The following is a 27,969-nucleotide window of genomic DNA, read 5'->3' on the forward strand; positions in this document are numbered from 1 at the left end:
TTGGGACTTTTTTTCTTCCTGCTTTAGTTCTGCTAATGAAGTAACACTCTAAGGTGGCAATATGTGTGAGGCCTACAGTAATGTTTCCATTTCAGCATTGAGTTATAATATATTATAACATCATATTGTATTACTATACTATACTGTAACATAGCACCATTACATGTAACTAGTAAGTAACTATTGCTAATTTAAATATTATCATTAATATGGCTGTAACTAGCGATTACTTCCATTTTTTGGTAAATTATTTTAAGTTCAATTGATCTGAATACTTCGGAAAATAGAACAAGATGCCCATCAGTTTCCCATATACAGTAGCCCAAGGTGATATTTGGACCCACAGTTGAAAATTCAAAAGGTACTAACGATTATTTACAATGATATAAACAAAAAGAAAGCAAAGAAAAATCTATTTTTTCTAAATTTTTACAAATCTTTAAAATACATTTTTTTTTTTTTTTACAAATCAACTAATTGAATAATCATCTGAGTGTTTAATTAATATTATAGCATCATCACTGCACTCTCAGATTAATCAGAATTATCAGAATACAGCTCCTTCCCTATGGTTTTACATACTAATACACATATATTGTCTGGTGTAATGCTGCATAATTAGTTAATGTTACAGGGATCATGATACTGTGTACCCATTCAGACATATGAAACCTGCAGGATGCTTTCCCGTGACATTCTACAAACTCTTTCCGTGTTATTGCTCCTCTGCTTGTAGTCCTGTGTTAGTTCACCACGCTGTTTAATTTGCACAATTAAATATGAGTCAAGCAGATGCGGCATTACCACACAAAGTTTTCCGTCTTGTCTTGTTCACCTTCACAAAAATGCAGCATCTCCAGCTAAAAGCTCCTTGGCTGATGCCAATGTAACAGCGATTATTTACACTCACTTGCTCTTTTTCTTCTTTTGTTCTTCTGTAACCTTCATTCTGTTCCTTAATCCAGAAGAATCACAGTCTGTTATTTGGGTCCGATGACCTCGAGACTGTGTTTTGGGGGGGGGGCTCATAAATCCTGGCTTATTGTCTTAAAAAGTCCTCTGAGGTTTGCCACCTGGCATCACAATGAGTGCCTTTCTTCTAAAATGGCTTTATTCAATGGGGTGACTGTGTTAGAAGAGTGTTGACTGGCATGCTGGCTTGTGTAATGGTGTGGAATTACCTTCCTGTAATGTTTCCCTGGGGGGTGGCTGAGCTTGTTTTCTTTACTAAGGTGATCAGAAAATTAGGGCAGTCTTCCTCATAAAGTGTACAACATCTCAGTGATATAATTGAATTAAATGTGTTTCTGTATTATTGCATGAACGTTTTCATGTGGTGAGGTTGTTTTTGTTAACCACTGAAACCAGATAAATATTCACCTACACCTCATTTTAATCCCTAAAAGGTTTGCGGTGCATGCACATCCTTTTTCAGCTGTAATCCACATGCGTGCATTTCTGTACATTCACACCTGAACTGCTGTTGAGTAGCTTCACCCATGTGACATGGGTCAAGTTGCCCAAGGGCATCTCAGCAACCATTCCTCAGAGAGAAGAGAGAGAGTGTTACTCGTTCGATCTCTCTACACATCTGTGCACTTTCCCAGAATTCAAAACCACATCCTTCTGGTCACAAATCAGCACCTAAAAGCTTAATGCATCAGAGGTTTCTACACTACAGTGAATTTAAAGGCTCAAATAACTTAAGTGTCCCTTAAATCACTCATAGACAGGATTTGTTTCTGCTCAATTGTTCCAAAATAGACACTCAGGGACCTTCTATGCATAATACTTTTCACTGCAAAGCAATATGCCATTTGCTGTAAAGGCAGCTGAAGTGCAAGCAGCAGCTAACTTACATGAAGAGGGCTGAACGCATGCCATTAGATAACGTGTCGGGTTAAGTATCTGTCAACATCAGTGAGTGTCTGTGTTGTAAACCCTCTTTTTCTTGCACAATTTGGGGGACTGGAAAAAAAGTGGTCATGTCTCGTTATCACATAAATCCAGTTTATAAGAGAGGCTGTTGAAATCTCTATCTGTAATTGTGGTTTTCTTTTTATCCCTAGGGGCAAAGTCAACATTTTTTTAAAGTAATGTCTACTACTTTATGAAAAATCTCGCCAAGGACCAGACGCTCATATCTGCTCACTTTTACCACTACTTTACTAGAGTCTACTACTACTACTTACTTAATAACAACTACACTTTAGTTAAATTAATCATCCACAGAAACATGTCTGCACTCAATGCTGTAAAAACAAGGTCACATTATTATATTTCTTCCTAAACTCATAACTTCACTGACTGCTCTTGCAGACCTTCATGACCACAGTTTTTCTGGACTCAGGGATGTGAAGTACCGACACTTCCTAGAAGCCTCCAGACCGATCAGACACACCACAAATGTCAGAGCAGTGCAGGACGGACATCGGACGAAGAGGTCAGCGATCTTCAGCACGGGCGTCAAAGTGTGTCCCCAGGAGTCGATGAAGGAAGTCATCGGCAGCCATCGGACATATTACAAACTCAGAGGTAGAGGGAAATGCTCACTGTTAAACTTTGACGTGATCTTATACTGTATAACTTCAACTTCATTCAAAATTCTGATTGAACATCTTACAGTAAGTTGAATAAGCCTTTTCTCTAACACAGCCCGTGGCTTACTCAAACAGAAGTGTCTCAGCAGCAGGATAAATAGCTGTCTGCTTTGATGATTTTTGCAGTTCAAACTTCTTATAAAGAGAAACAAAATATATTTTTCATCCTCTCAAACATAACTCTATGATTCTCTAAATTGTATCCATTAATGCACACAAACATGGGTATCATTATGCAAATGTTTGTTATTTGTCTTAATTGTTTAGAGCTGGTTGATGCTGGTGAATGATGCACTGAAGCTGTTATACTGATTGTAGGAATACACATGGTGAGGCTCTTCATATAATGAAGTTGTATGCAAATATCTTTTGTCCAGCAGAGAGAGATTGTGGATGATTTAAGTGGCAAAGACTGCTACCTTGGCTGTTACAGTTGCTTAGTAATTCAAATTATTCCACAACAGCTGCTGTGCCATATGATTTAAAATGAGGCAGATTAATTTGGAACATTAGAGGTAATCGCATCGCTCCAGAAATGAGTTTGTCGACGGACAAATTTCCCACAGGCATCAAGATATTGGACAATGTGGAGCTTGTTTCTCCCCACAGAGGTGGATAAAACATACTGTGGCTTCAGGGGGTCTTTGTGCTCACAATTTTAATATTCGCAAAAATGTCAGCGACATGGAATGACTTAAATTTGCAGTTTGACATTTACTGAAATGGGTTGTCTCAATCATAACTCATTAAATATGTTTTGTGTTTTATTGTAGCATTGTGGAATTGTAGACTGTTATGTGCTGTGCATTCATATGTAAAGTTGCATGGAAATGTTTCTGAGTGGAACAGCATAGTAATCTTACAGACAAATAGCTAACATGCAGATACACCAAGATCAATACCAGTGATTCTATTCATCCTCAGTTGTTTGATTTCTCCATTCTGTAACTGCCATCCTGTCTGGCCTTGTTGCAAATATATGAAATGCCATGTCTTGTAACTCTTCATGATTTTGTAACATAAGATTATATATCTCAGATTCATATTTGAATTTGCAAGTTTGATGTATTTTCCTGTCATAAAAGTCACAAGACAGTATCCACAAAATTATGCGCTATCTCTTCAGTTTGTCAAGAGGCGATTTGGGAAGCGTTTAGGATCTTCTTGGACAGAGTCCCAAACTCAGAAGAATACAGATCCTGGGTTTACACCTGCCAGCATGAAAACCTCTGCATGGATGACTTGGCTCAGAACTTCAGCAGCTCACAGGAGCATCTGGACCTGGTGGCGAGAGTGAGTATATCACCAGCATGGCTAAAATACCTTCACTGACAAGTCCACCTTTATGACAATTTGGTCAAACTGAGTCACTGTTTTTCTTGCCAGTTTTTGTTGTAAACCTGTAATATCTTGTTCCTTATTTTCAGAGAGTAGCTGAGCAAGCTGAAAGTGAAGGGTATGTGCAAACTTCCTTCTTAGTTGTTGCACTGAATGTGAGTGTGTGTTATTTCTTGTAGAATGCACTGTTTAACCATATGTTCATAGGAAAACATTTTCGTTAGTTCTTAACACTGCTACGTGGTAAATACTTATCAGTGTTTTCACTTTCAGAGACAATGAAAGCATCACAGGACCTACAGTATAAACTAATAAATATCTTCTCTTCCAGATTTATCGCTGGAACCCCAGAGCCAGGAAGAGAATGTGAGTTAAGACACTGATGCATCAACTCAGATAGACATTGAACTACTTTATGACCTTAGCAGCTATCAATGCATTGTCATAATAACATCATAAATTACCTGGTGAGTTGCTGTTTTGTCTCAGGCACCTGGACGCCCCCACTGATTCTGCTGCCGACTGAAGCTGATGTGGTAAATTAACCTACAAAGTTTCAGAGCCGTATTTGACTGTTTTGAATGGCACTAGGCTAATAACAATGTCATTTGGCTTTACTTTTGCCAGATCAAAGAAGACCCTAACATGATGAAAGAGAACTATGAGGAATACATTGTTGAGTTCAGGGTCACCATCGCGGACCCGTCATACAGCAAGCTGCTCAGTGATCCAGAGGATTTACAGCATAAAGACGTCAAACAAGAGCTAACAGACAAGGTGAGAGCCAGATGTGAATCTTACTGAGGGTGACAAAATGCAAAGTTATGTAGGGAAAGAAGCAATTTTTGTGAATATATGGTGAAAGTATTTTACACAACAGCTGTTTTTTTTTTCACCTTGGACATCTATGCTGAGAAAATATCCTTCTCTGGTCAAGCCAAAATAAAAATGTTCTTTTGCAGCAGTTCTGTATCATTAAGCAAGATGTCAGTGAGATCCTGATTGCTAGTTTCTATGGTATTGTAATGTTCACAGTAAAACTCACTTGACTGATTGCACAGCTTTAAGGTTGCAACCAAGGGACCTTGGGTAAGACTCCCAAATTACCACAAGCCTGAAATAGTAAGATCTAATCATATAGATTATCTCAGACTAAGAAGGCATTTACTCAGACTCTAACCATGGCTTAAGAATCAGTTCTACTGGGCTAAAACCTTTTGTATACAATTTCTTCTTTTTTTTGAGGTGACTGTTGGCTTTGAGAATGAAACACTGAAGCCATTAAGCTGACATAAACCTCTACACACTATTTCTCCTTTTTCTTAGTTTTCATGTTTGTGTTAACCACCTCTTAGTGAAACCTGTTCTGAATTTTGGAGACAGTAATCCTCTTAATATACATCTATCTTTCTTAATCATTTTGTCTGCTTTCCCACTGGGATATGCATTAACATTTGTTCAAACCAGTGTCAGTGCCGTCAGGGCCAGCAAGGCCTTCTCTGCTGGCCTATTTACAACCTAAATTCTAATATTTGTTCCATGAAATTGTATTAACTTGTTCCCAACAGTGCATTTCGTAGCATGTCTCTCGGCTGCACCGCTTCCAGCAAGTGTATATGGATGTTCGATTTTTGTCCAATCAGATTTCAGCCTCTATGTGTTGCCATGTCAGTCTAATCTGCCCAGGGCCATCAGAATCAGTAGTGCGGGCCCACGCAATTTAGACTATATTAGCCATTGACTGTTTCTTTAACCAATCAGAGTTCAGAATCCTCACTGTGACGCTTCCAAGGGCCAGCTAGCTAGCTAGCTAGCTTGCCAGGGAAGCGTCGGCATTCTTCGGTCCTCTGATTGGTCAATCAGAGCAAAAGTTACAGCCAAGTGCGACTAGCAGTTCTGAACTGCTCCGGATGACGTTCATGGCATAGTTGCGGTTGTAGCGTAGAGGTATGGCGTTGTCTTAACTGTGTTTTTTGTTGTATTAATAATGGTAATTATGCTCAACACGCGAAATTCCTCTCTCTCTAATGCTACGCCTTGTCACATTGCGTTTTTGGATAGTATCGATGTTTTTTTTTTTTTAGAATTGCGACGTGATAGTGGTTGTATTAAGAGGTGGACTAAGTCAGGTGTGTTCCCACTGAAGGCCCAGGTACCAAATGCACGGCCCGCCACTGGTTCAAACAGAACTTGCTTGAAATACTCGCTATTGATTTTCTGTCGTCAAGTTTCACTAATCTGTTACTATAAAATAAAATCATTTCTCTAAGATATCAACTTTTTGTCAAAAAAGAAAACAGCCCCATGGTAGCCCAGTAAAATGGGGCCTTTTGAGAGCCCAAAAATGGATGAATGATTTCGAATTGTCTGAGCCCATAAAGAAGTGTTAATCCTTCAGTTATAAAATCATTAAATACACCAATACAGTATGTGGTTTTACCAGACAGCAAAGCCTAAAACTGCGAATTGATGCTTTTCTTTCACATCTAGTCTATATGGTTCTTATACTCTTGTTTTTTTTTGTGCAGTTGGTTCGTGTGTTTGAAAAAGTTCCAGGATTCAAAGAGATTCGTGTTGTCGGATTCCGGTAAGTTCTGTTAAAGGTTTGGCACTATTGTGGTGCTTTATAGTAATGATTGATTTTGACAAAACAGCACAATAAATAAAATATAAGACTTAAAATCTAGATTTTTGATATTTTTACTGAATCTTATTATTGCCTGTGCAATCTCCCAAAACACCCTTTTCAGGGTATTTATTGTTTTGTCTACTACAGTGAAGTCTGTCTGTTATGGGGGTTTCTGACATGATTTGCTGCATTTATCAGCTCAGAGGACGTGTCTGTGCGGTATGCTGTGGTCTTTAATGGAGAAACGGAGCTCAGTGATGAACCTGAGGGTCTTGAGGAGTCCGACGTCGTGACATACAAGGACGTGAATGCTCCTAAACTGAAGCACATCATCGTAAAGGCTTTAAAACAGGAACCGTCCCTCCCGCTGGACATACAGACACTGAGCTTTGAGGCTGGTAAGCATAATGTCATATTCACATTCAACTAAATAAACATTGCTCACAAAAGGATTTTAAACCTGAATAGATATTTTAACTTTTCCTTTCCAGTAACCACAGTTTATCCCATTGCTGAGCTTGGTGTGAACCCTATAGAGAATGTCGTACCTGAAGACGACCCCACAAAGGGGCCCACAGAGGATGCTACTCCCACCCAAAGCTTCTTACCCACTGTGGCAGTGATAGAGAGCTCTTTGGAAGCTTCTACAACCAAACCAGAAACATACACCTTTGTGCCTTTCATACCAAACATCCTTCCAGAAACTACGTCTGCCATCACAGATGAGACTCCTTTAATGGCAGGAGTAGAGGAGGAATCCACAGAGGGTACTGCTGGGGAGCCCAGTGACATTATAACACCAGACACAAAACTGGAAACTATCACAGAGCAAGAGGAGGAAAGAGAGCCAGAGTTGGATGAGATTCCACCAATTGACCCTGAAGAAGGAGGTGAGGCTGAACCTGAAGAGCATGTGACAGATGGTAAGACTACTTCAAATTTTTAAAACAGACAGTTCAATCAGACAAGACATGTCTAAGAACTCAAAGCTGTATTGATTAACCACAATTAGATTGTGGTGTGGAGACATTTAGAACTATTGATAGTTGGTGTCTAAGTCTTGCTTCTGCAGAGGGTGGAAAAGTTGAAGGATTAGCTCGTTGCTGTTATGGGCAGGAGACACAAAATACAAGAACAACTCACTGGGTTGCATGAAAACAACACATACTTGATCTGGAAAGTAAGAACGAAAAGTAAGTGTGCTTGACTGGATGATGCCAGACCAAAGGAAAGAAATCTCTTATATCTTTTTTGGATAGAAGCATGAAAATACAAACGAGCCAACAAGAGCAGAGACTGAAAGAACAATAAAGAGACAAATTAATCTATGCTTCATCTTGTTACATTACCTTTTAACACTTTTTGTCTAGTATTTATTCACACTGACTGGGTGGTTAAAAGTCTACATGTTATTTAACACTATTTAACCCATTTTGATGTCAACCCTGAGAGTAACTTTGGACTGTTCAAATCAACAGTAACTTTTTTTTTTTCTTGGATCCACACATGTCTTCACAGACCGACCTCTTACAGGAAATGGAACTGACAGTATAATTAGACGTGGTGGTTTGGTTATGTGCATGGAGATGCTTCCTGCTGAGGCAATACATCATATTAAAACCCATTAACAAGCAGCGGCCTGCTGGTGGTTGAGTCATTACAAACTCATGCTGTGCAGCCAAATATTGTTCAAACCTGCAAAACTTTCTCTTAAATTCAAATGTTTCCAAAGATGCCAAAATGTGTCAAGTGTGCATTTGGGACGGAATGTGTATAAAATGATGTACGAGACATGAAGTTGTGTAAAAACCATACAGCCTTAAATTAAGAAAAACTGGTGCAGAATATTATCAGTGGGACATGAGATTTAAGCTACTTTCATGAACAGTTGGACATTTTGGGGAATTCACTGTCTTTTGAGGATAAGATTGATACCACTCTCATGTCTGTGTGTTGAGTATGCACCAGTAATGATGGTAAAGCACACCATGTTATGTAATATTGCTTAAATAGTTTCAGTAACTAACTCCTCCTAAGCCAACAACAAAGCAAATAAAAACTAACAAATTGCGAAACTTTAGAAGTATTTTTAAACACTGAGTCTGTTTCTTTCTGCTTCCAGTCTGTAGGGCACTCAAGGCTAATTGCTTGGTGACTTCAGCTCCATACTTAACCCGCAAACATGACAGCAATATCAATATTCTTATGTGACTTTTGGAAAAATGTCTAACTATACTTTAAAAGTGAAATCATTTGTTAAATGGTTGCTTTTATTTAGTGCTTTCATCCAATGCAATTTACAATTAAAGGGAAATACAGCAGAAGTGGTGAAAAAAAAACAATGCTAAACTTCTGGACATATCATCATAGCAGTCAGTTGTAATAGGTGCTAGCACTTGCTCCAAATAACTCTTTATGAAACCCTTTTTCCTGACATGTTTTAGTTTCACAAGAATCCGAACCTGCAGATGGGGTCCCTGAAGAACAATATGAGGATCGTTCCTTGGAAACTCTAGACTCCCAACCAGAAGAAGAAAATACTGACAAACCTGCTGAGGTTTATCATGACATTTCAGACCCCACAGACCCTACAGTTACTGCAATATCTGTCACAGAAGCAGAAATGCTAGTCTCTACATCATCATCTCATGAAGATCCTGTCCAAGGCATTGAACCAGCAACCGATGTGGAACCTCTGCCATCCCCAGCAGAGAGCGGCGAAGCCCCTGAGGATAGAGATGAAGTTAGTGGTGGGCATAGCGGCGTCTCAACAGACCTGCCCCCTGAGAACATAAACTTTCAAGAGGACGTAGGGACAAGACAGAACGGGACAGAGGCAGAAGTGAACGAACCCCTGGAAGAAGAGAGTGGTAGTGGATTTCCCTCAGAGTCTGATGAACATCCGTATGAATCCACGGCAGCACCAGCCATGAGACAAGCCAGCACCCCTCTGATGAGTGTAGTGGATAAGAACAAAGAGTTAGTGGTTTTCTTTAGCTTGAGGGTCACTAACATTTTGTTTTCTGATGACCTGTTCAACAAAAGCTCCCCTGAGTATAAATCACTGGAGAATACCTTTCTTGAGCTGGTAGGTACACAAGCTTTTGTGCTGGATATTATGTTTTTGCATGCTACATTCTCATATTTGCTTTTTTTGTAGCCAAGCAGAAATGTGTGATAGAAATACATCTGTGCAATACATACTGTTTTTAGATGATATTTAGTAAGTTAGCTGTTTAGTCTGTGATTAATCTTGTTGTCCCTGCACATGTGAGGATGCTCTTTGCAGTAAGCCTTATCCTCACTGCTGCTTTTGAAAGTAATATTAAGTGTGATAAGACTTAAAGCTATCGCCAAACTCTTGATCAAATCTGCAGTATGCTAATGCTTTAATTTCAGCATTGTGTCAACAGTATAAAGAATTATTTTGTTTCACTCAGACACAGCACTCTGGGTCAAGGAATTCGCCAAACCCTGGAGCTTCCAGTAAATCTGGGCCTAGAAAACAGACGACTTTAGCCTCCATACCGGTATTTTTTTTTTTCCATATTGGAACTAAATCTCCAATGCCTCAGAGAGAGCATGACCTTCTGTTTCTTAACTAACCTTTCTGAAATGCAGTATCTAACAAAGCACCTAACATTTTTCACTTTTCTGAAATATTCAGCTTTAGTTTTCAGCTTTTGTCCTTTGATTACAGTTGCAACTGCTCTTGTCTATTGGCTTTATCTGTGTGTCTGCTTCTAATTTTTGTTTTTATTGCATGTTTTGCCTTAATTGTTTGAATTGTGCTAAGGTTTGAGCTTTTAGGGGAGTATTTAGATGGTGTTTGACTCATAGTTAAGCACATCATTTGGAAAAATGTGTGCACAAGAGATTTGTCCTAACAAATGAAAAGATGTAAAAAGTTCAAAGTTAATATGCAACATTTTGGGAAATATCCTTATTCTTTGTTGCGTAGAGGTAACCAGCCTGCAAACAGAAAGCAAGAAATGAATGTCTGCCACATGTTATTCGTGACCTCTAGAAAGAAGACCATAGCAACCGAACTATCACTAGATTCATCCTTGGATAAGTGCAATTTTTTCTCTCAAGCTGAAATAACTTGTGCAAACTTTCTCCACCTTGAGCAAATTTGTGTCTGTTTGTGCTCACTCATATCTTTCTGTTGACTTGTGTGTTTAAAATTTAACTTTAATTCAGTTTGGACACACATTTGACAATACTGATACTCCTCTCATCTCTGACAGATGTTCGATATAACCTGTTTTTATTGAGCTTTAGAGGTGCTGGTAGGTTGACTTTGTTACCTTTGGACACATCCTGGTGAGCTGTTTCCCCCCTTTTCTCGTCTTTATCTCAAGTTAAACTATACTAAGTGTGTTTGCAAGAAAGTGTTGGCAAGAAAGCAAATATTTCTCAAAAAAGTCAAGTTAGTTCTTTGAAGGAAAACATTTTAAGAAAACCACCTGTTGTCATTTCTTTCTACAGACAAGCTCTTTGGTGTGATAAGCTCATTGACTGTATAAAGAGCAGTGGCAGGAAGTGACATGTTGTCCATCTTTCCTGTGTCAATGGATAAAACCATAGAGATTCTGTTTGTTGAAGGTGCTTTGTTTGGGACTATACATTTGTGTTAGAGTGCAAATCTGGGTAGACTTGTTAGTTTCTCACCGGGAAAATCCAGAATTAATTTTCTTACATTTGTTGCTCATATGTGTGTTACAGCATTGTCCAGTGCGTTTGTGCATGTTGGAAGCCTTAAAGATAAACTTGCGGAAGTGAGTGAGTCAATAAATAAATGAATTGATGTGGAGGAGAACAATGTCTCAATAGGCTTAGTAAACACAACAGGAAAGTTGTGCCGCTTTGTGCATTTTGTGTTGCTAAAACTGTATTGCTTTGTAAAAGCCAGAGTACAAACTGGCTCAGGGTAGTCTGAATCATGGCTCTGCCTTAGTCATTGTAGGACTCAGGTTTGTGACTTGTGGTAAGAAGCTTTAAGTAATTCTGCCCCGTCCCAGCACCACACACAATGTACTATTAATGGTCCCAATCTGCTTAGTGCGATCAGGTTTGTCAGGTTTGTGTGGACATCTCTATGAATGTTGCAGTAGCAGTGTTGTAGACATTGTAATACAACACGACAAGACAATGAAATAAAATAGATCACAGATTGGTCGAGGTCATTTTGTTTTGGTGTAAATCCAGTGCACATACTTACATATTTGTCACCAGTGCTTGAGTGTCTCGTTTTGTTCCATTTGTAATGGCAAATAGGCTACACCTCTCCTTTTCTCTAAATTAGAGATTTAACTTTTCATTAGCTGCTGGCAAGCAGGTGAGGACTGTGTCTCTTTAAACCTGCACCTATTAGCGAACATCAAAGCAAGAAGCATCACTTTGCATCCCTATTTAGGTTTAAGGCTTACCCCGAGGATGACAGAGGGGACATATTTTTAGGTTTGCTCAGAGGTGCCCTGTGCTCTGTGTTGCATAAAGCCTCAAAGTGAGGTGGTGCATTGATACAAAGTGGATTGTGTGTTTGCTGCAGTGCCGGGGAGCAGAGGGAATGTGAGCTACTGGGGCATGTGGGATTAGTTCTCTGATAGAGAGCAACAAGATATGTAGTTGATCCTGTGTCATATTTTGATCATTCTCAATATTTTAATTTTATTTGTGATAGCAGTATGATTTTGGATATACAGGAAAAAATACATGTCTGCACTGGATCATAGAATAGAATATTAAATAATGGGGATAGACAGTTGCAAATTACATTCACAGATAGGTGTTACAAGTGAAAATCCAAAGCAATCATGAAAATAACACTCCATCTCCAATCTTTAATGGTTGCCCAAACTGTGGTATCTGCAGTTCTCCTCATTAATTGATGTATTTAGCTTCCTGGCAAAGCTAATGTGGTCATACGTTTGAACCGGTAAGTATTTACCGTTTACTGTCTATTGTCACTATTAGGAACAACACATTAGGTGTGGATAACATACCATCCTTTAAATGGGTTTTTTTTCTTTAGATAGAAGAGAACAAACATTTCAAACGGGTCCAAGCTGGGTTACAAATCACTGAAAGACAGCAATGAAGAAATGTACAATCATAGACCTTCTGCAGCCCATTTAAATGGATTTAATGCAGCTCTTTGCTGGGTATTGGACCCCATTTGTGATACTGTGTATTCACTGTTTCTCATATATATAAATTCATATATATGTGGACCATTAGCCTCCAGTGGCTTTCAGATCCCCCTGTTTGCTTTTGCCTCATAACTCCATTACTCCTGTACCTACTGGTTTGTGAAGCAACCAATAAAATTGGACATGGAGGGTGGAATGACTTTTTTGTTTTACTTTTTCATGGCAGTGTAATATTAAATGTGTCTTTATTTTTTTGACATCAGAGAAGGGATGTTTCATCAGGTTTTCCAAAACAAGAACCAGTAGATACATGTGTAACCTCAGAGAAGCATACTTTATGTATTCATGTCATGCTGTCTATATTTCTTTAGAAAAGTCTAGCGTATATAGACAAGAAATCTACGGTGTCTCTATTGTGCCTTAGCCCACAATGCAGACTGCACTGAGGTTTGTTGTGAAAGAACTTGGCTTTGACCTTGTGTGAAAGGCAACAGAGCTACAGATTGATATCTAATCTACAGCATTACATGTAATGCTTGACATTCTGCATTGAGACAAATGGATGACCAAACAGCAAGCGGTGTCCAGTTGTACTGCAGGCTGTTGCCCATTTGTTCAGGATGTTGAACTCTCATTCTCTTCATTTCTCAGAGACTATTAGCTATAGGGAACTAGCCCTCACTAAACTGTCTGCCAGTGATAAGTGAAGTAACCCGATCAGAGCAGAGCTCCTTAAGGCCTCTTATCTCCTGCTCAACAGCCAGGCCAGCTAAAGCATCGTAATCTCTGCCTCTCACACTGTGGCTGTTTGATGTTTGCCTCGTCTGTAGTGAATGTGAAGTGGCTGGATGGAGAGCGGTTCGGATCGATGAACATTGATGCAGGTCCATTATTTGAGCTGGTTGACTTCCTCCCTGCCTAAATATCACCACAGTCATCACTGCAAGCCCATAGTCTAAGTAATTGGTTTCTCAGTTATCAGTGCTGCAAGACCGACTCTGTTGGAATATTTTTTAAATGGTATTTTTGTAATGTATGATTTAATTGTGGCTGCATAGATTTATTTTATTGTGTTTGTAAGCCAGGTGTTGGTGACGGTGTGTATTATAGTGCTTTAGGCAGAGAGCAACTCCAGAAACTCCAGAAGCAGTGAATAACAGGCTAACAGGCTACAGTATAGGAAAGGTTTATAATATGACCATGCAGAGTTGGTAGTTACTGCTTTTTTTGGAAGTTAGCCCAGCTAACTTTCAGCAAGAATAATTTATCTGCTCTTACTTGTATTTACTTCATGATTAATACAATTTAATTATAATAGATTTTTCATTTAATGTCACACCGAACAAGAAGGAAGCAGTGAGTAAATCAGGTTTAGCTAAGGCTACCTCACCAGCTAGCCTGCAGCCGGCATGTCACTGCAGTTTGGCTTCCACATTTCTATGGCATAATAATTGTAGATGTTATGAAATCAAAGATTGTGGTCTGAACTTAATTTTTACCAGCCACGTGTGTAGTTAATGTGTTTTAGCTTTGCCAGTGTACCCTAGGTAGGATAAGGCAGACATACAATGTATGAAGCACATGTTACTGTTGCACTTAACATGAAAGCCTTCACCAAACTGCATATATTATAGGTTTCTTTTGGATTTGAGCTAACTTTGATGTCAAGCGTTTCATTTTTTCAGCATGTGTTCTCAGATTCTTCAGTGACTTGAATTAACACGTTGTGTGTTCTCATACTAATGCATATAAACCTAATCCTAATTTTGCACTGGATCTAATTACATAGTCAGCACAGTAATGGCAGGATTTCATGCTTGCATCAAAATTTAATTATGAACTATTCATAGCATTCACACCGTAAAATGTGACCTGAATAATTCAAAATCAGTCGTGCTGCAACAACCTCAGTCCTGTCATTGTAGAAATAAAACCACAGGTATATGTGCTCTCTGCTGCCCTGGTCTTCCTCTCAGGAGGACACAGGTCTTTACTGACACCTGACACTGACATCATTTCATTAACCTAAACATCCAAGAGGATCTTTGTCCTCCTACCTTTTAACTCTGTGATATGAAATCTAACTCACTTTGAGTGTTGCTTTCCAGGAGCACAATATGTGTCTCACTTAACTTTTAAAAGACATTCAGTACATCTTATGAAAAATTAAAAGAGAATATTCAAATAAACTTAAATCTATTTTAATGAAATCTAAATTAATTGACTTTTCTCCTCCTTCCCCGCAGCTTCTGCCATATTTACAATCCAATTTGACTGGATTTAAGCAGCTGGAAATTCTCAACTTTAGGAACGGCAGTGTTGTGGTAAACAGCAGGATGAAACTGGACAAGCCGGTGCCTTATAACGTCACAGAAGCTGTTCACTGTGTGCTCGAGGACTTCTGCAATGCAGCATCTAAACGGCTTGACATTGAGATTGACAGTCGCTCTTTGGAAGTAGAACCAGGTGAAATGTCCACGCTTGTTGCTCAATTTGTGTAGAAAAAACAAACCCAACAACTTAAAAACTGTGTCAGGAAGAAAAAGTAAAATTACAACATGATTACTGGATGCAGACACCTCATGCATGGAAAATAAAAATCCATTATCTAGTCTTGCAGTGGCATGCTCAATCATGCTACAAGGTCAGAGTGCTTGTGCACCACACACATCCATACTCTGCAGTCTGTCACAGTCTGCTGGTGAGGTGCAGTGTAAATCTGATGCATCACTTTGCTTGGCAGAGTTCACGTCTGTATGTGACCTCATTAAACACACCTTATTGAAAGCAGACACCTTCATTCACATCAATCAAAATGCCCTTTAATTTCTCCTCTGTATCTTTAGGCAGGTGGACACTGCATTAATGTTAATGAGCTGTCACCTCTGTGGTGTGTATTTCTTCTGCACCTCTCTTCCCCGTCTGTTTCTCCTCTCCTCCTCCTCTCTTGGTTTCAGCTGACCAAGCAGACCCCTGTAAGTTCCTGGCTTGCAATGAGTTTTCACGTTGCGTGGTAAACAGTTGGACCGATGAGGCCGAATGCCTGTGTGATCCGGGCTACAGCACCGTGGACGGCCTGCCCTGCCAGAGCACCTGTGTTGTGCAGCCAAACTACTGCCTGAATGGAGGTCTATGTGAAATAATCCCAGGGCATGGAGCCACCTGCAGGTACACAGAAGCTGACAAATAACAACATGACCTCAGCTTTTTTTTTAAAGGTTTTAGCACTTTTAACTAGAGAAGGTGAATTTACTGTACATGTCTGCTAAGCATTTTGTGAGCATGCAAATTCTCTTCTATCTGGCAGTACTGAATATTCTCTTCAATAATGTAACCTGCATAAGCTTGGCGATTGGAATTCCAGTCCTTTTTTTAAATCTTTGTTTATCCGTATTGTTTTGTAATACAGTTGCAAGCACAAGCAGGGGCTGTAATGACAACCCTTCCTTGGTGGTGCATTCAAGGACATTCACTGTTTGAGACTTGACATTTGAAAAACAGGATTATGTTGTCACAACCAAATGATTAAAAAAAGTAAGCAAATTTGAATGTTGTGGAGAGAATTTTATGTATTATTTAGCTTCTCACAATTATTATGATGTTTAGCAATCTTTTCTTAAATGCACCAATAAGAGTTAAACAGTGACAGCAGTTTGTCAATCAGCAAGTAGCCACAAACAAGCTTCTTATATGCAGCTTCAGTGTGAAGTGATTTTCCTTTTCAGTTGGACTCATCAGGTTCAAAAGCCTTGCACTCCAGTAAAAGTCGTTTCTTTGGACTCAAAACCAAAAGCATCCGGAGATCATCTTGCTTCCTTAGATTTATATTCTCGTGTTTAAACAGGACATCAGTTTAGCTTTTTAATTAAAAAAGTGTTTATTCTCACTATATTTTTCTCATCTCTTTCAGATGTCCTGTGGGTAAATACTGGCACTACCATGGAGAACGCTGCAATGAGCTGGTGTCGATACCGGTAGACCCTTCACTAATTGTAACCTGCTTCGTGGGAAGTCTCTGCCTTGTTTGTGCCATCATTGGCATTTTGATTTTCATTAACAAGAAATGTATAAATACGAGAAAGGCTGTAACATTGGTGTAAGTGCAAATTTCCTTTTTTCTTCTATTTTTTTCAGTTTCTTTTTACCTTTTTTTTGTTACAGGGCATTGCTTGTGCAGTGATTTGTGACATTTCTTGCTTTCTCCACCACCTCATCTCCCTCATATTGTAGGCACACCCTTGCTCCCTATGCCTTTAAGAATACTTTGAGGGTGAATCCAGTATTTGAGAGTGACGATGGTGTCTTAACTCAAGTATCCACTTTGCCATATCCTTCAAGTTCTGCTTCTTCCCAGTCCCAACAGTCTGAACAAGAACATTTTGCCTCAATTGAAAACATACGTCTGAGTATTGAGGTACATTGTGCTGTACAGCACAAAAGACTTAAAGTACTAACCTCAAAATTTCAGTTGCAGTAATATCAACTAATGTGCCCTAACAAACTCTTGGCACATATTTGTCTCGTTTTCCTGCTTTCTTCCTCCATGCATTTCTTTTTTGTATTGTATTTAGAACTTTATCACTGTCAAAATTAATATTACCTAAACAATGTTTGAAACAGCTGAAACAGCTGTGGCTTCACTGGTGTAACTGTAAGTAAATGCGGATCAAGGTCCTCGGGTACCTTCAGCTGCCTTCATCCACTGAATTGAACACACACAGACTTTTCAAGGTTGAAGGCTTGCTGCCAAAATCTAACAAACACGTCTAGTTCTAACACTGAATTCACCGGTAGTAGCTGTAGGTATAATCTCCTGTCATAGATGTTTTTTTTTCCCGACAGATCCTGCTTGTATTGGATACATTGCTTGCTTTTATTCACACAGCGTCTGCTAATGTGGTTGAAGTGCCTATGGTTCTATAATATATTGATGAAGCACACCATACACACTGAGCCTGTGTATGCTCTGTCTCCACAGATCCCCAGACAACTCTACACAACCAGATCAGAAAAGTTAGTGTCAGAAATGGTGGACTTTCATCACTGTATACCACACAATGAGGTGAGGACCAAAAAATAAAATACGATTGTTGATTTTGTAGAATTTAAGGATACAACAACAAAAAAAAAGAAAAAAAAGAAAAAAAAAAAGAGAAGAGCATTTGGGGACTTTCTGGCTGCTATGATGAAACATATTCAGTACTGAAACTGGACAAGAAATGATCTTCTACCATTTAGTCATTCAATGCATGCATGCATTTTATCCTACTGTGTGGTCTAAGTGTTGCTGATATTCAGTAATGTTTAAATCAAATATTTTACAGCTCTTTGATGCATGCAAAGGTAAAACATCTGTTCATGTAGCCCTTGCTGATGTCTCGCTTGCAAACTGAATCACCTTTGATTTTAAAGCATTTACACAATAGCTTTAACCCGAATTAAAAATACATTTTGGGAAAATTTTCCAAATATTACCCTTGAAATTATTTCCATGTAGTAAAATGTCAGTGCTCAGTGTTATAGTCTCTTCCTTGTATTGTAATATTGTTGATTGACTTATACAAAGCGAATATATATTGCTGATGTAGTTACAAAGGTGTTCTGTCAATTATTGTATAATTCCACCTGAAATTAGCTATTTTCCATTCTCCCTCTTGTCTCTTTGTAGACGTGGCGACGGCCCAGTGAATACAGAACATGCTGTGTTTTAAGGGCATCAGATAACGAATGTTTTGAAGTAACGGTTCTTTGATGACACCTTATTCGTCTGAGGAACACAGGTTGAAGATGCTGTTTTGACTGTATACAGAATGCGTGGTTCGGTAGACGAGTCAAAGAGGTGTTTAAGTGTCGTAATTTATTGTTCATAGTGACTGTGTCTTGTTAGACAGAGAGCTATGGATATTAAGGTGGACCTAGGTTGTCTTAAAGTGGAACCTAATATTTATTTTACACATTGAATGGTAGGAACATTTCCTGTATACCCTTGGCAAAGGTTGTTTTTTCCTCACAATGAGGTATTTATTATGTACAAACAAAAAAGAGAATGAATGTATAAGCTGTTGACTTGGGTCATGACGTATTGTTTATAGAAATACTATCTATCCTGTTCAAAACTACATTTCACACTAATCATTTGTCTCTTGAGATTTCAACATTTTTTACACATTTTGCATTTAAAAGTAAACAATAAAATGTTTTTTTGCATTAAAATACCGATTATGTTTGGTTTGTTTTTCACAGTTAAAAGGCTGTTTGGTTGTGTGACAATGTGCCTATACTCATAGAATCTGGGGTTACGATACATAACCAATAAGTTAAAGGCCAAAGTCAACTAACTTTCCCAGATCAAAGTCCTGCAAAACTAGCTAAAAAGAACCAATAATATGAAGAAAATGTGCACTGAACAAACCATACTTGAAACCAATCAACCAGGAAAATCTAAAATATCCACCCAAGAGAACCTTTAGTCTGTTTTAATCCAGTTGATCACTTAATGGGAGTGATCAACTGCCATTAAGTGATCAACTGGACTAATAGGAGTGAGCCCCAGCTCAGTGATGACATCAGCCACAACATTAGCCTTTCTTGTTGAATTGATTTGCACAATAATCTTGCTGTTACTGTTAGGATGTCAGCTCCATTTACAAAGCACTGACCACTAACAGCCACCTTTTGTGAATTAACACAGTTGTTCTCACTTGTTAATTATCTGTAGTAACTTAACAAAGAACATGGGGGTGCATGTTTATTTTCTGCAGTATCCCAGTGCAAAGACCAACATACAACCAGATTCAAAAAGAAGTCAGCAGAATTTAATTTAGTTTAATCCTAAATTAAATTCTTAAATTATTGCATGACTGTCAAATGAGATGACTCAAATGTTCCTGATTTTGCCAGCAGAGGAGTCAAGTAAACAGCTTAATAAAATATTACAGAAGACACACAACACACACACACAAAAATTACATTAATGTCTGAAAAACAAACCCAAACCCACAAAACTGCAAACATGAAAACTTCTACATTTCCTTCTTGCATAACAAATGAACAATACAAAAAACTTTCTCTTTTAAAGGATTTCAACATCATGTATATATGCAGCAAGAAAATAATGGGTGGATAAGAAGATGAAGCTTCTAAAGTCTTAATAAAACCAGTATGAAAAATTTAAATTTTGCCTGAAATCATTGGGGAACCTTTATTTTAGAATTTATTTAAATGAAGTATAACTCTAATAAAATTATATAGATATAGATTATAAATATAATATTATTATATTTAAAATACATTTTATTGATGATTATAATCATCTTTCAGTACTTCAGAAAAAAACTTTTTGTTATAGTCCCTTTTAAGCTACATTTATATGAAAAATTCTTCATTCAAATCAGGTGCGGATTGCTGAATAGTGATTACAGTCTTAATATCCAGAAGACCACAACATATGACTTCAACGACAAGATTGTCACACACTATTTAAAACATTTCTACACTCTAGTTTATTGTCTCTATTGCAGACCGTTAAGGTTTCGGGTTTATAGCTAAGGAGGATGTGCACCTATTAAGACTTTCTTGGTGTAGTGCAGTGATGTTTCAGCTTAAGGCTCACGGATGGGTTTTTCATTCAAGCATTCGAGAAGACTAAACACTAATGTTACACCAACAAGGTGTTACACAGCAAAATAAAGATATAAAAAGTGAAAATGTAAAAAGGAGACTATTCAGTGAATGAAACAGTGTGAGTGTCAAACTGTGGATCCTCCTTCTCACTCCACAAACCACAGGTCCACTGTGCTGCCCCGCGAGTCCGTGTGTGTCAGTGTCGTGTTTCAGGGCCAAACTCTCTGCTCTGGTTTCACTTGAGGAGACTCTGAAGCATGGCAGTGGCATGTGTGGGGCGGGCCTGCTTGTTCTCAATGGCTTTCTTGAGGTACTGAATTCCGTCGCAGCGTTCCCAGATTTCTTCAAACTGCCTGGGCAGGATCTCCGCACCCCTCTTCCTGGTCAGACCCGTCTCCTCCAGACTCAGCTCACACATCTCCATGTCGTCTTTCCCTGAGTGGTGGACAAGAAAGGACAGGGGTTTGCTTTAAGGACATGTACTCATCAAACACTTCTACATAAAAGAATATGTAGTAGTGCTTAAACTTAAATTTTGCTGCTTTCCTATGATTTATGTATCTTTATAAATGAATTGATATCTTCGGGTGTTGGACTATTTGTCAGACAAAAGAAGAAATTGGAAGACTTCACCTACAGGCATTTGTACTGACTTTTTAAAAAATAACTCAGCAGTGTGAACAGGACTGTGAAGCCTCACGAGATGCTAATGAAAATATTTTTGTTACACAAAAGTTTGTTTTATGTAGAATCATTTTCTGATATTTTTGTATTTGTACGCTAAATACTAAATACCTTTGTGATTGAGTTATTTAGCTGCAACTGTTTTCCACAGAACAGAATAATCAATAACAGAGTGAACATTATCACCACTTGGGATCATCCAGTTCATTCACTCACACAAATACATAAAATATATGCTACAATGGAACTGAAACAATTAGTCTACATGAATTTGTCCAGATTAATGAAAAATACAAAACATTAATTTCCTTCCAACTTTTCAAATGTGGAAAAATTCTCAAATTCTCTGTTTTATATCATTATGATTTAATCGACTGACTGATTTACTTGGGCACTTTATAAGACAAAACAAGTGAATGGAACTTAAGGGACTAACTTTCTCACCATGGGGGGTCAGGCTTAAAAAATCTGAGAAAACACAATTAAATGAAGGAGAAAAGCAAAAAGCTGTTAAAAGGGAAAAAAAAATATTTCTGTTGCACAAAAATGTTTTACAAACACAGATTTCTGTATTTACTGGACACAAAAATCCTTCAAATCCAATCATATTAAAAGGAAAAATCAGTATGTGGATGAACTGCTCACAGTTCTTGTTCAAACAAAGTCCCTGAAAGGTGATGAGGCTGAAAAGACCTAAAAGGTTTATTTTCTAGAGACGCTCTGTTTGTTGTGATGGGGGAAAAAAACAAGAAAGCAAAAGCTGTTAACTCACCTGCAACCAGCACAATAGGTCGCTTGTCAGGGTGAAGCTCCATCTGTCTGGCTATCCAGGGCCCATCGAAGTGGGCGTACCACCAGCCTTTCTTTTTATTCTGGGGATCTTTGTACTGGTCGGCAGGCCTGATGAAGGGAATACGGAAATATCGCTGCTGGCGGTTCATGACCACTTCCTGATGCTGGGCCATCATTGGAGGAGCTGGGTTCTGTTCAGCTACAGTTGGATCATTAAAATATGTTATTTTGTTTTTTTTTTTACTTTTAAAAATGCTATATTAACAGCATAAGTTACTGTTTATTTCAGGAGTAGCAGTGTTAGGAGGAGTACGGACAACAAAGCATCTGTCATTTGCTCTTAAACAAATGTAACCTTAATAATACTCATGTTTTTTACATGTTTTGCAGCGAACACACAGAGTATAAAACAAAGTATAAAGCTTTCAAAACACAGAAGATGAAAGAGGACCCAGGAAATGTCCAAGTAAATATCACATGGAAAGGCCAGGTAAAGCTGCTTTTAGTCTCTTATGAAATGGCCTCGATAAGACCCCTGCTGCATCAGCGGAGGCCAAGAACAGTATCCAAATATAAGGCAAACAAAAAACAGGCAGCATGGCTTTCAGGAGCTATCATATCAAAAGAGAAAGGAGAGCAAATATAGTGAAAGTAGAAGCAACAGTGAATGTAATGTTCCCATTCCCCATCAAATTTAGTATTTGTTTATAAGATGAAAAAGAAGTGAAATGAAGGGAAATGCAGAGCACCGGTGAGTTTTCAAGCAGCTAAATAACATTTGCGTGTGTGTGTGTGTGTGTGTGTGTGTGTGTGTGTGTGTGTGTGGCACCAACCATGCTTGGCTGAGTTGAGAATGAACTGAGCAAAGCAGTGAGCTGTCACACCAGCAGCCACTGAAGCCGACAAGGCACGGCTGGCAGTTATTTGCTAATTAGAACAAATATTTCTGACGGGGCAAGACACAAGGCGGCTGCATTTTTTTTTTTTTGGTCTGCTGGCGTTTCCCCAGCTAACTGAATTTTAGGAAATACGGGCAGGTTATCTGTGTGCAGGTAAATTCATGCATGCCAACCACGGCAAGAGGCCAAAGTGGAGAACCTTAACGTTGAAACCTGCAACCTAAAAGTGCCAGAGGCAATGTGTGCATGGTGTGAAATGTACCGTATGTTTATGTGCTGTATTTGTGAATATAGAGATTTCTGCAGGCGAAGCATTAAATGAAAGCATTTTAAAGCAAGGGGATAATGCAGGGAGAAATCTCTTTACTAACCATAATCTGTGACAGATTTAGGAGCCCTCTGATTACTTCCATCATCATTCCTTTTCTTGTTCTTGGACTTCCACGCGTGATAGACCTTCAGACGACGATGGAACTCCTCTCTGCAGGCTGCTAGCAGCTCAATGTCTGTGAATGCAGCATGACAAGAGTGTGAACTCAAGTAAATGAAACAAGCAAAGAGAAATGGCAACATGGACAGACAGGAATATACAACTTCAATCCCAAGTATTGATTTTTCCACACAAGTCGGTAAATATGTGATATTATCAGCTTGATATGAACAATTCCATATGCATCCAAAGTGTTAAAGGGATACTTTGCTGTTTCTAATTTAATTTGTTTTATTCTCTGAACAAATATTTAAGACACGTCTAACATTGGGAAGGAGTTTTACAATATCAAGCTCGAAATATAAGATAGTTCTCAGCAGAAAATAGTTGTTCAGCTGGGGACAGAAATGAGAGTATCTTCTAGTTAAAAAAAATTATTGTTATGTGACGTGATGATTGAAGTTATGTACTAAGTTCTTTTCTTTCTACTAATACAAATAAATAAAGCTAAATATATTAGGGACATGCACTAATTTTGATGAAGCTGCACTTAAGCTCAAAATGTAACAAATTATAATGAGGAGTTCAGGGGCTCACAATGTGTTTTCTTCCTGTTGATGAAATACAAACATTCACAACAAACAATGCCTTAAGTGAATAATCAGACTTTAAACACAGCATTTTTGTATCACCACCAAAGCAAAGACGTTCCACGAATTAGCCAGATGTCCTTGGAATCCCACAGGGGATATCAGAGTCCCTAACACTGATCAGTGTACTGTATACAGTGGCAATTATATAGGCATTGATGAGCGTGCCAGCAGAAAGGCATTTGCTTTTCATGCTGACTGAGGAGAGGGTTGGCGGGGAATGACTAGGAAGGCCAGAAGTCTGCCATCCTCTATAATGGTGGTAATTTCCTCTCTCCAGCACTAAAACGCATGCTGATGAGCCATAGCAGCTGTGGGAACGTCCTCAGATCGGTCTTTTGATTTTTCAGGCAAGACATCTTCTGTCCACACTCTGTACAGCTGCAGTATCAGCTTTTTAACAGTCACTTAGGCTTCTCAAAAACCTTACGGAGAGAGAAATGACACAGAGCGCAGATGAAAAACTTGTATGGGGATGGCAAAGCACCGAAGGTGCCAGAATACTGAGCTGCTGCTGAGTTATTTAATGTGGGAGCTGAAACTGTAAATAGATTTTGTAATAAAGGAGGGCAAAGAGCTGTATCGTGCCTTTCACTAAGAGCTCTAGTGCCTTGATCTGTTTGTAAAGGCTGGATCTGTGGAAACACACACAGACACACACACACACACACACACTTTGTTGATAAGGGCGGCATCGTGCTGAACTTGGGCGTGTTAGGGATTTCTCACCGCAGGAAGTGTTGATGACATCTCGCAGCTCAGCATACTTCCACTTGCTGAGGTCATACTTTTTCACACCAGCAGCAGCTTTGGTTGCCTGCACCTGAGGACCCCTGCAGTGTGGAACAGATGAACGTGGGCGAGATTATGGGTCTGAGGTTTTCTTATTTTGCAATACAAGTTTCACAATCAGGGAGGTGCCGGTTTCTAAAAGAACAGCAGCTCCTCATAGATGCAATACTAAAAGCTGTACTTCACTGAAAGCAAAATGTAGAATTTATTTAGTGAATAACTGACAGCAAAGCAACATTTGATGTGTAATTATACTGGATGTAATAATTGTCAAGTGTACTGTGAAGTGGAATTTCAATAGCAGAAAAAAAATGCATGAATATTAAAAGACAAACAGAGATTATTACGTATACCTCCCTCAGTGAGAAATGAAAATAGATGCCTCACTTCTTTCAGGTGTTCCTCATTGTCTCAGCTGATTAAATTCACATTAAAGGCCGGTCAGCAGGGGAGCTGAAGGCCAGACTCCGTCCACATCCTTGCAGCCTAATATTTCAACTGTACTTAAAATGATGCAAACTCCTCTAATGTTACAACTTGCCAGATGCCAGTTTACATCTGCTGGTATTTTGAGTGAGTTTATTTAACAGGACTGAGAGATGATTTGAAAATAACGGCAAAATGATGCAGCACTTAATGTATGAATCAGACTCATTGTGCAAAGTTTCAGCTACTTAAATCCCTGCTGAAGGAAGTCTGAGCTCATGTCAGTCGTGTCTCCAGCCTCCCTGCTGAGTTGAGACTGCTAATTCAATAATACGAAGGATTTAACTCCTCTATTTACAGTTGACGTAGCTGCTAATGTCTCAGAGCAGGGGATTACCGATCCACGAATCATTAGCCAGATTACCATTACCATTTATAATTCATACTGACTGCAAAGATGAAACTGATTCAGGATCATCATCACTCCGGCTGAGACGTGCCAGTACATGATGGTGATGAATCAGGGCAGGTGGAGGTGAAGCAAAGGCCACGGCTTTGCTTTTGGCAGCAGGTGAACAGACAATGGATGGCTATGCAGGCCAGCAACGCCAGCCAGTGTGTCTACCTCTCCCGCATGCATTCTTTAATGCGCTTAAGCTCTGTGGTGTGCACATGCAACACACGTGGCCTCTGGAGCGTCTTTCTTGGCAACCAGATATGCTTTTGGTTTCCAGAGGTCAGCTGACTCACAAGGAGCAAAGGAGACATGCAACGTGGGCCCTGGATGGCTGAGCACTGGCAAGATTACAGGCTATTGGATCAAATGGAACTTTGTGCCCATTGGACCTGCAGATGAGGCAGACGCAGAGGGCTTCGAGTTCTCTCTGTTTTTGAGAGAAAACACAGATAGTGGGACTGTGTTTAGATGACTATTTATTAGTATGTCATGAGTACTTATTATATATTGGATGAGAACTGTCCAGCAGCAGTTTAAACACTGTGCTCAGTCAGTGGCTGTGACTCAGCGATATTTGCATCTCAATTTACAGCTCACTATAAACTATAATAATGAATGAGTGAACAAGGGAAGGATTTTGAACACTAAGCTGCATGTAACTATGGGAACAGCAGTACGCATTGTGTGACCTGCTGACTGTCCTCAGTGATGCTGCAACAGCTTCATCTAAATCAAAGTGTTTTCCAACCTGGGCTTCAAAAATCCGCAAGGGAACCCAAGATATATCTGAATGGTCAACATATGATTAAATGGCTGTTTATATTAATGTAACCTCAGTGTTATTGTGTTTTCTTTCTGTTTGCTTTATTCTCGTAAAATACTTTCCGCTCTTCAGACCTCTAAAGGTCTCTCAAATAAAACAGTTTGTGAAGAAAAAAAATAGCTCTTTGGTTGAACTACTCACAACTTGTGTGCACAGTAAGGTCATAAGCTCGGCTGAGGGGGTCACAAGTGGACATCACAAGTCAAACTTTTTGGGTACCAGTGGGTTAAACGATATGCAAATGTTACAAAACATTCTCTGTAGTAGGTGGACTTAATAATACGCTCCGAGATGTCCTGATATGAAAAAAACCCTTTCGACCCTCAGTTATTTTTGTCTCTATTAGGACACCTTGTCTTGTATTCACTTGCACACAGCACAGTATGTTGACAATAGTGCTGAGCTCACTGTCACTGCTTGTGAATAAATAGAGCATGATTTTGTACCAGAAAATTGCACCGGAATAAATATTTCATAACGATTTGCTATATTTACTAATAGCATTAGACACCAAACAACTGGTAATTTAAACCTACTGATATCATTAGGGAGATTTAAGCTAGAGCTGCAGTGGAGTGAGTCTTATGTAATTGTCAGACAGGTAGAGAGCAGTTAGAAACTACACTTGCATACAGAGGAAGAGTGCATAAAAGCTCCATGTGTGAATCAGGGGAAGCACACAAACGGTCAGACTGATGAGCTTGTGCTGAACACCAGCACTGCAAAGGATACAGACAGGTTTTAACAGGCACAGCAGGGCCAATTAAAAGAAAGAAAAAGATCACATACTGCACATTCTGATCCAGTTCTCATTCATGATTTGGCGTGTCATCATTTCTGAGTAACCAATGATCATTCATAATTATCCTCTACATGGTTTATCTGGTGATAAGTGTCACATAACACAACACACAGCATGCATCTAAATTTGACTGGTGAGTTCTTGAAATCAAAGGATTTTTATGTTGGCTTTGCATTGCTGGTATAATCCTGTCTCTATTTTAAGGAGCTTAGAGATTTAGGTCTATGACAGAGATTCAGACAGACAGTGAGGGAGCGAGGGAGTGATTATTGTTGGTGCTAGGTACACTTGGACACGGGCGGTAATGGAAACCGTGCTGTGCCGGTATCTTACATGGCTCGGGCTGAGGATGAAGAGATAGGAAGATCTGAAAAAGACTCATCACTGGGAGAAAACACAGCGACAAGGGACAACACAGTTACACAAGCATGCAGAGGTCAGAATGTTCACGCTTCATATGCATCGTATATCGAATGTGTCCGTCACGTTCACACGTGCATCACCTGCGCAGGCTTGCGTCCATCTGCCCCTCCTCAGTGATGAGCTCGGCCTCACTCTGAGCGATTCTCATGGCCAACTCCCTGTCTCTTCTCTCCTGCTCGAGCACGGTGGTGCGCTGGACCTGCTCCTCCCGCTCCAGAGCCAGCTGAATCTCCAACTCGGCCTGTAAACACACACAGCACGTCCACCTTTACTGTGACTTTATTAAATCTACATAAATCTAGATCTTGTCTAAACACAAGTACCCTCCTTTCTGCCAGATCCTTCATAACAATTAGAGCTCTGCTGTGTGCCCAAGCTTTATTAGACCTATTTATCCAGGGTTGCTAATAAAGCTTTATTGGTCATTTGTCTAGACGAAACAGGCC

At 39.2% G+C, this 27,969-nt stretch overlaps 2 protein-coding genes across 2 annotated transcripts in view; one reads left to right on the forward strand and one right to left on the reverse strand.

Annotated features, from left to right (window-relative positions):
- The first annotated feature begins 293 nt into the window (after nucleotides 1–293).
- Nucleotides 294–18,929, forward strand: impg1b (interphotoreceptor matrix proteoglycan 1b). The gene is made up of 18 exons (XM_046413440.1): nucleotides 294–327; nucleotides 2,320–2,535; nucleotides 3,727–3,893; nucleotides 4,028–4,056; nucleotides 4,270–4,304; nucleotides 4,428–4,474; nucleotides 4,566–4,715; nucleotides 6,467–6,525; nucleotides 6,766–6,965; nucleotides 7,059–7,490; nucleotides 9,012–9,655; nucleotides 10,008–10,097; nucleotides 14,969–15,188; nucleotides 15,680–15,890; nucleotides 16,633–16,818; nucleotides 16,953–17,136; nucleotides 17,701–17,784; nucleotides 18,391–18,929. Exons 1-18 carry the CDS (start codon nucleotides 294–296, stop codon nucleotides 18,472–18,474), a joined length of 3,072 nt encoding a protein of 1,023 aa, XP_046269396.1. The 3' UTR covers nucleotides 18,475–18,929.
- Nucleotides 18,930–19,457: 528 nt separating this feature from the next.
- Nucleotides 19,458–27,969, reverse strand: part of myo6b (myosin VIb) — a 34,975-nt gene continuing 26,463 nt past the window's right edge. Inside the window, exons 28-33 of the mRNA XM_046412499.1 lie at nucleotides 27,604–27,764; nucleotides 27,434–27,484; nucleotides 24,530–24,633; nucleotides 23,092–23,226; nucleotides 21,802–22,020; nucleotides 19,458–20,780 (exon numbers count right to left, since the gene is read on the reverse strand). Coding sequence (XP_046268455.1) covers nucleotides 20,581–20,780; nucleotides 21,802–22,020; nucleotides 23,092–23,226; nucleotides 24,530–24,633; nucleotides 27,434–27,484; nucleotides 27,604–27,764 — 870 coding nt within the window. The 3' untranslated portion in view covers nucleotides 19,458–20,580. The remainder of the gene's footprint in view (nucleotides 20,781–21,801; nucleotides 22,021–23,091; nucleotides 23,227–24,529; nucleotides 24,634–27,433; nucleotides 27,485–27,603; nucleotides 27,765–27,969) is intronic.

This window comes from Scatophagus argus, chromosome 15 (genome assembly GCF_020382885.2).
Source record: "Scatophagus argus isolate fScaArg1 chromosome 15, fScaArg1.pri, whole genome shotgun sequence".
In the NCBI taxonomy this organism is placed as follows: Eukaryota; Metazoa; Chordata; class Actinopteri; family Scatophagidae; genus Scatophagus; species Scatophagus argus.

Coding starts and splice junctions, on each gene's coding strand:
- impg1b (XM_046413440.1), top strand. CDS start 294: ATGCCCATCAGTTTCCCATATACAGTAGCCCAAG. Junction 4,475..4,565: donor TGCCGACTGAAGCTGATGTG/GTAAATTAACCT, acceptor TACTTTTGCCAG/ATCAAAGAAGACCCTAACAT. Junction 6,966..7,058: donor GACACTGAGCTTTGAGGCTG/GTAAGCATAATG, acceptor TTTCCTTTCCAG/TAACCACAGTTTATCCCATT.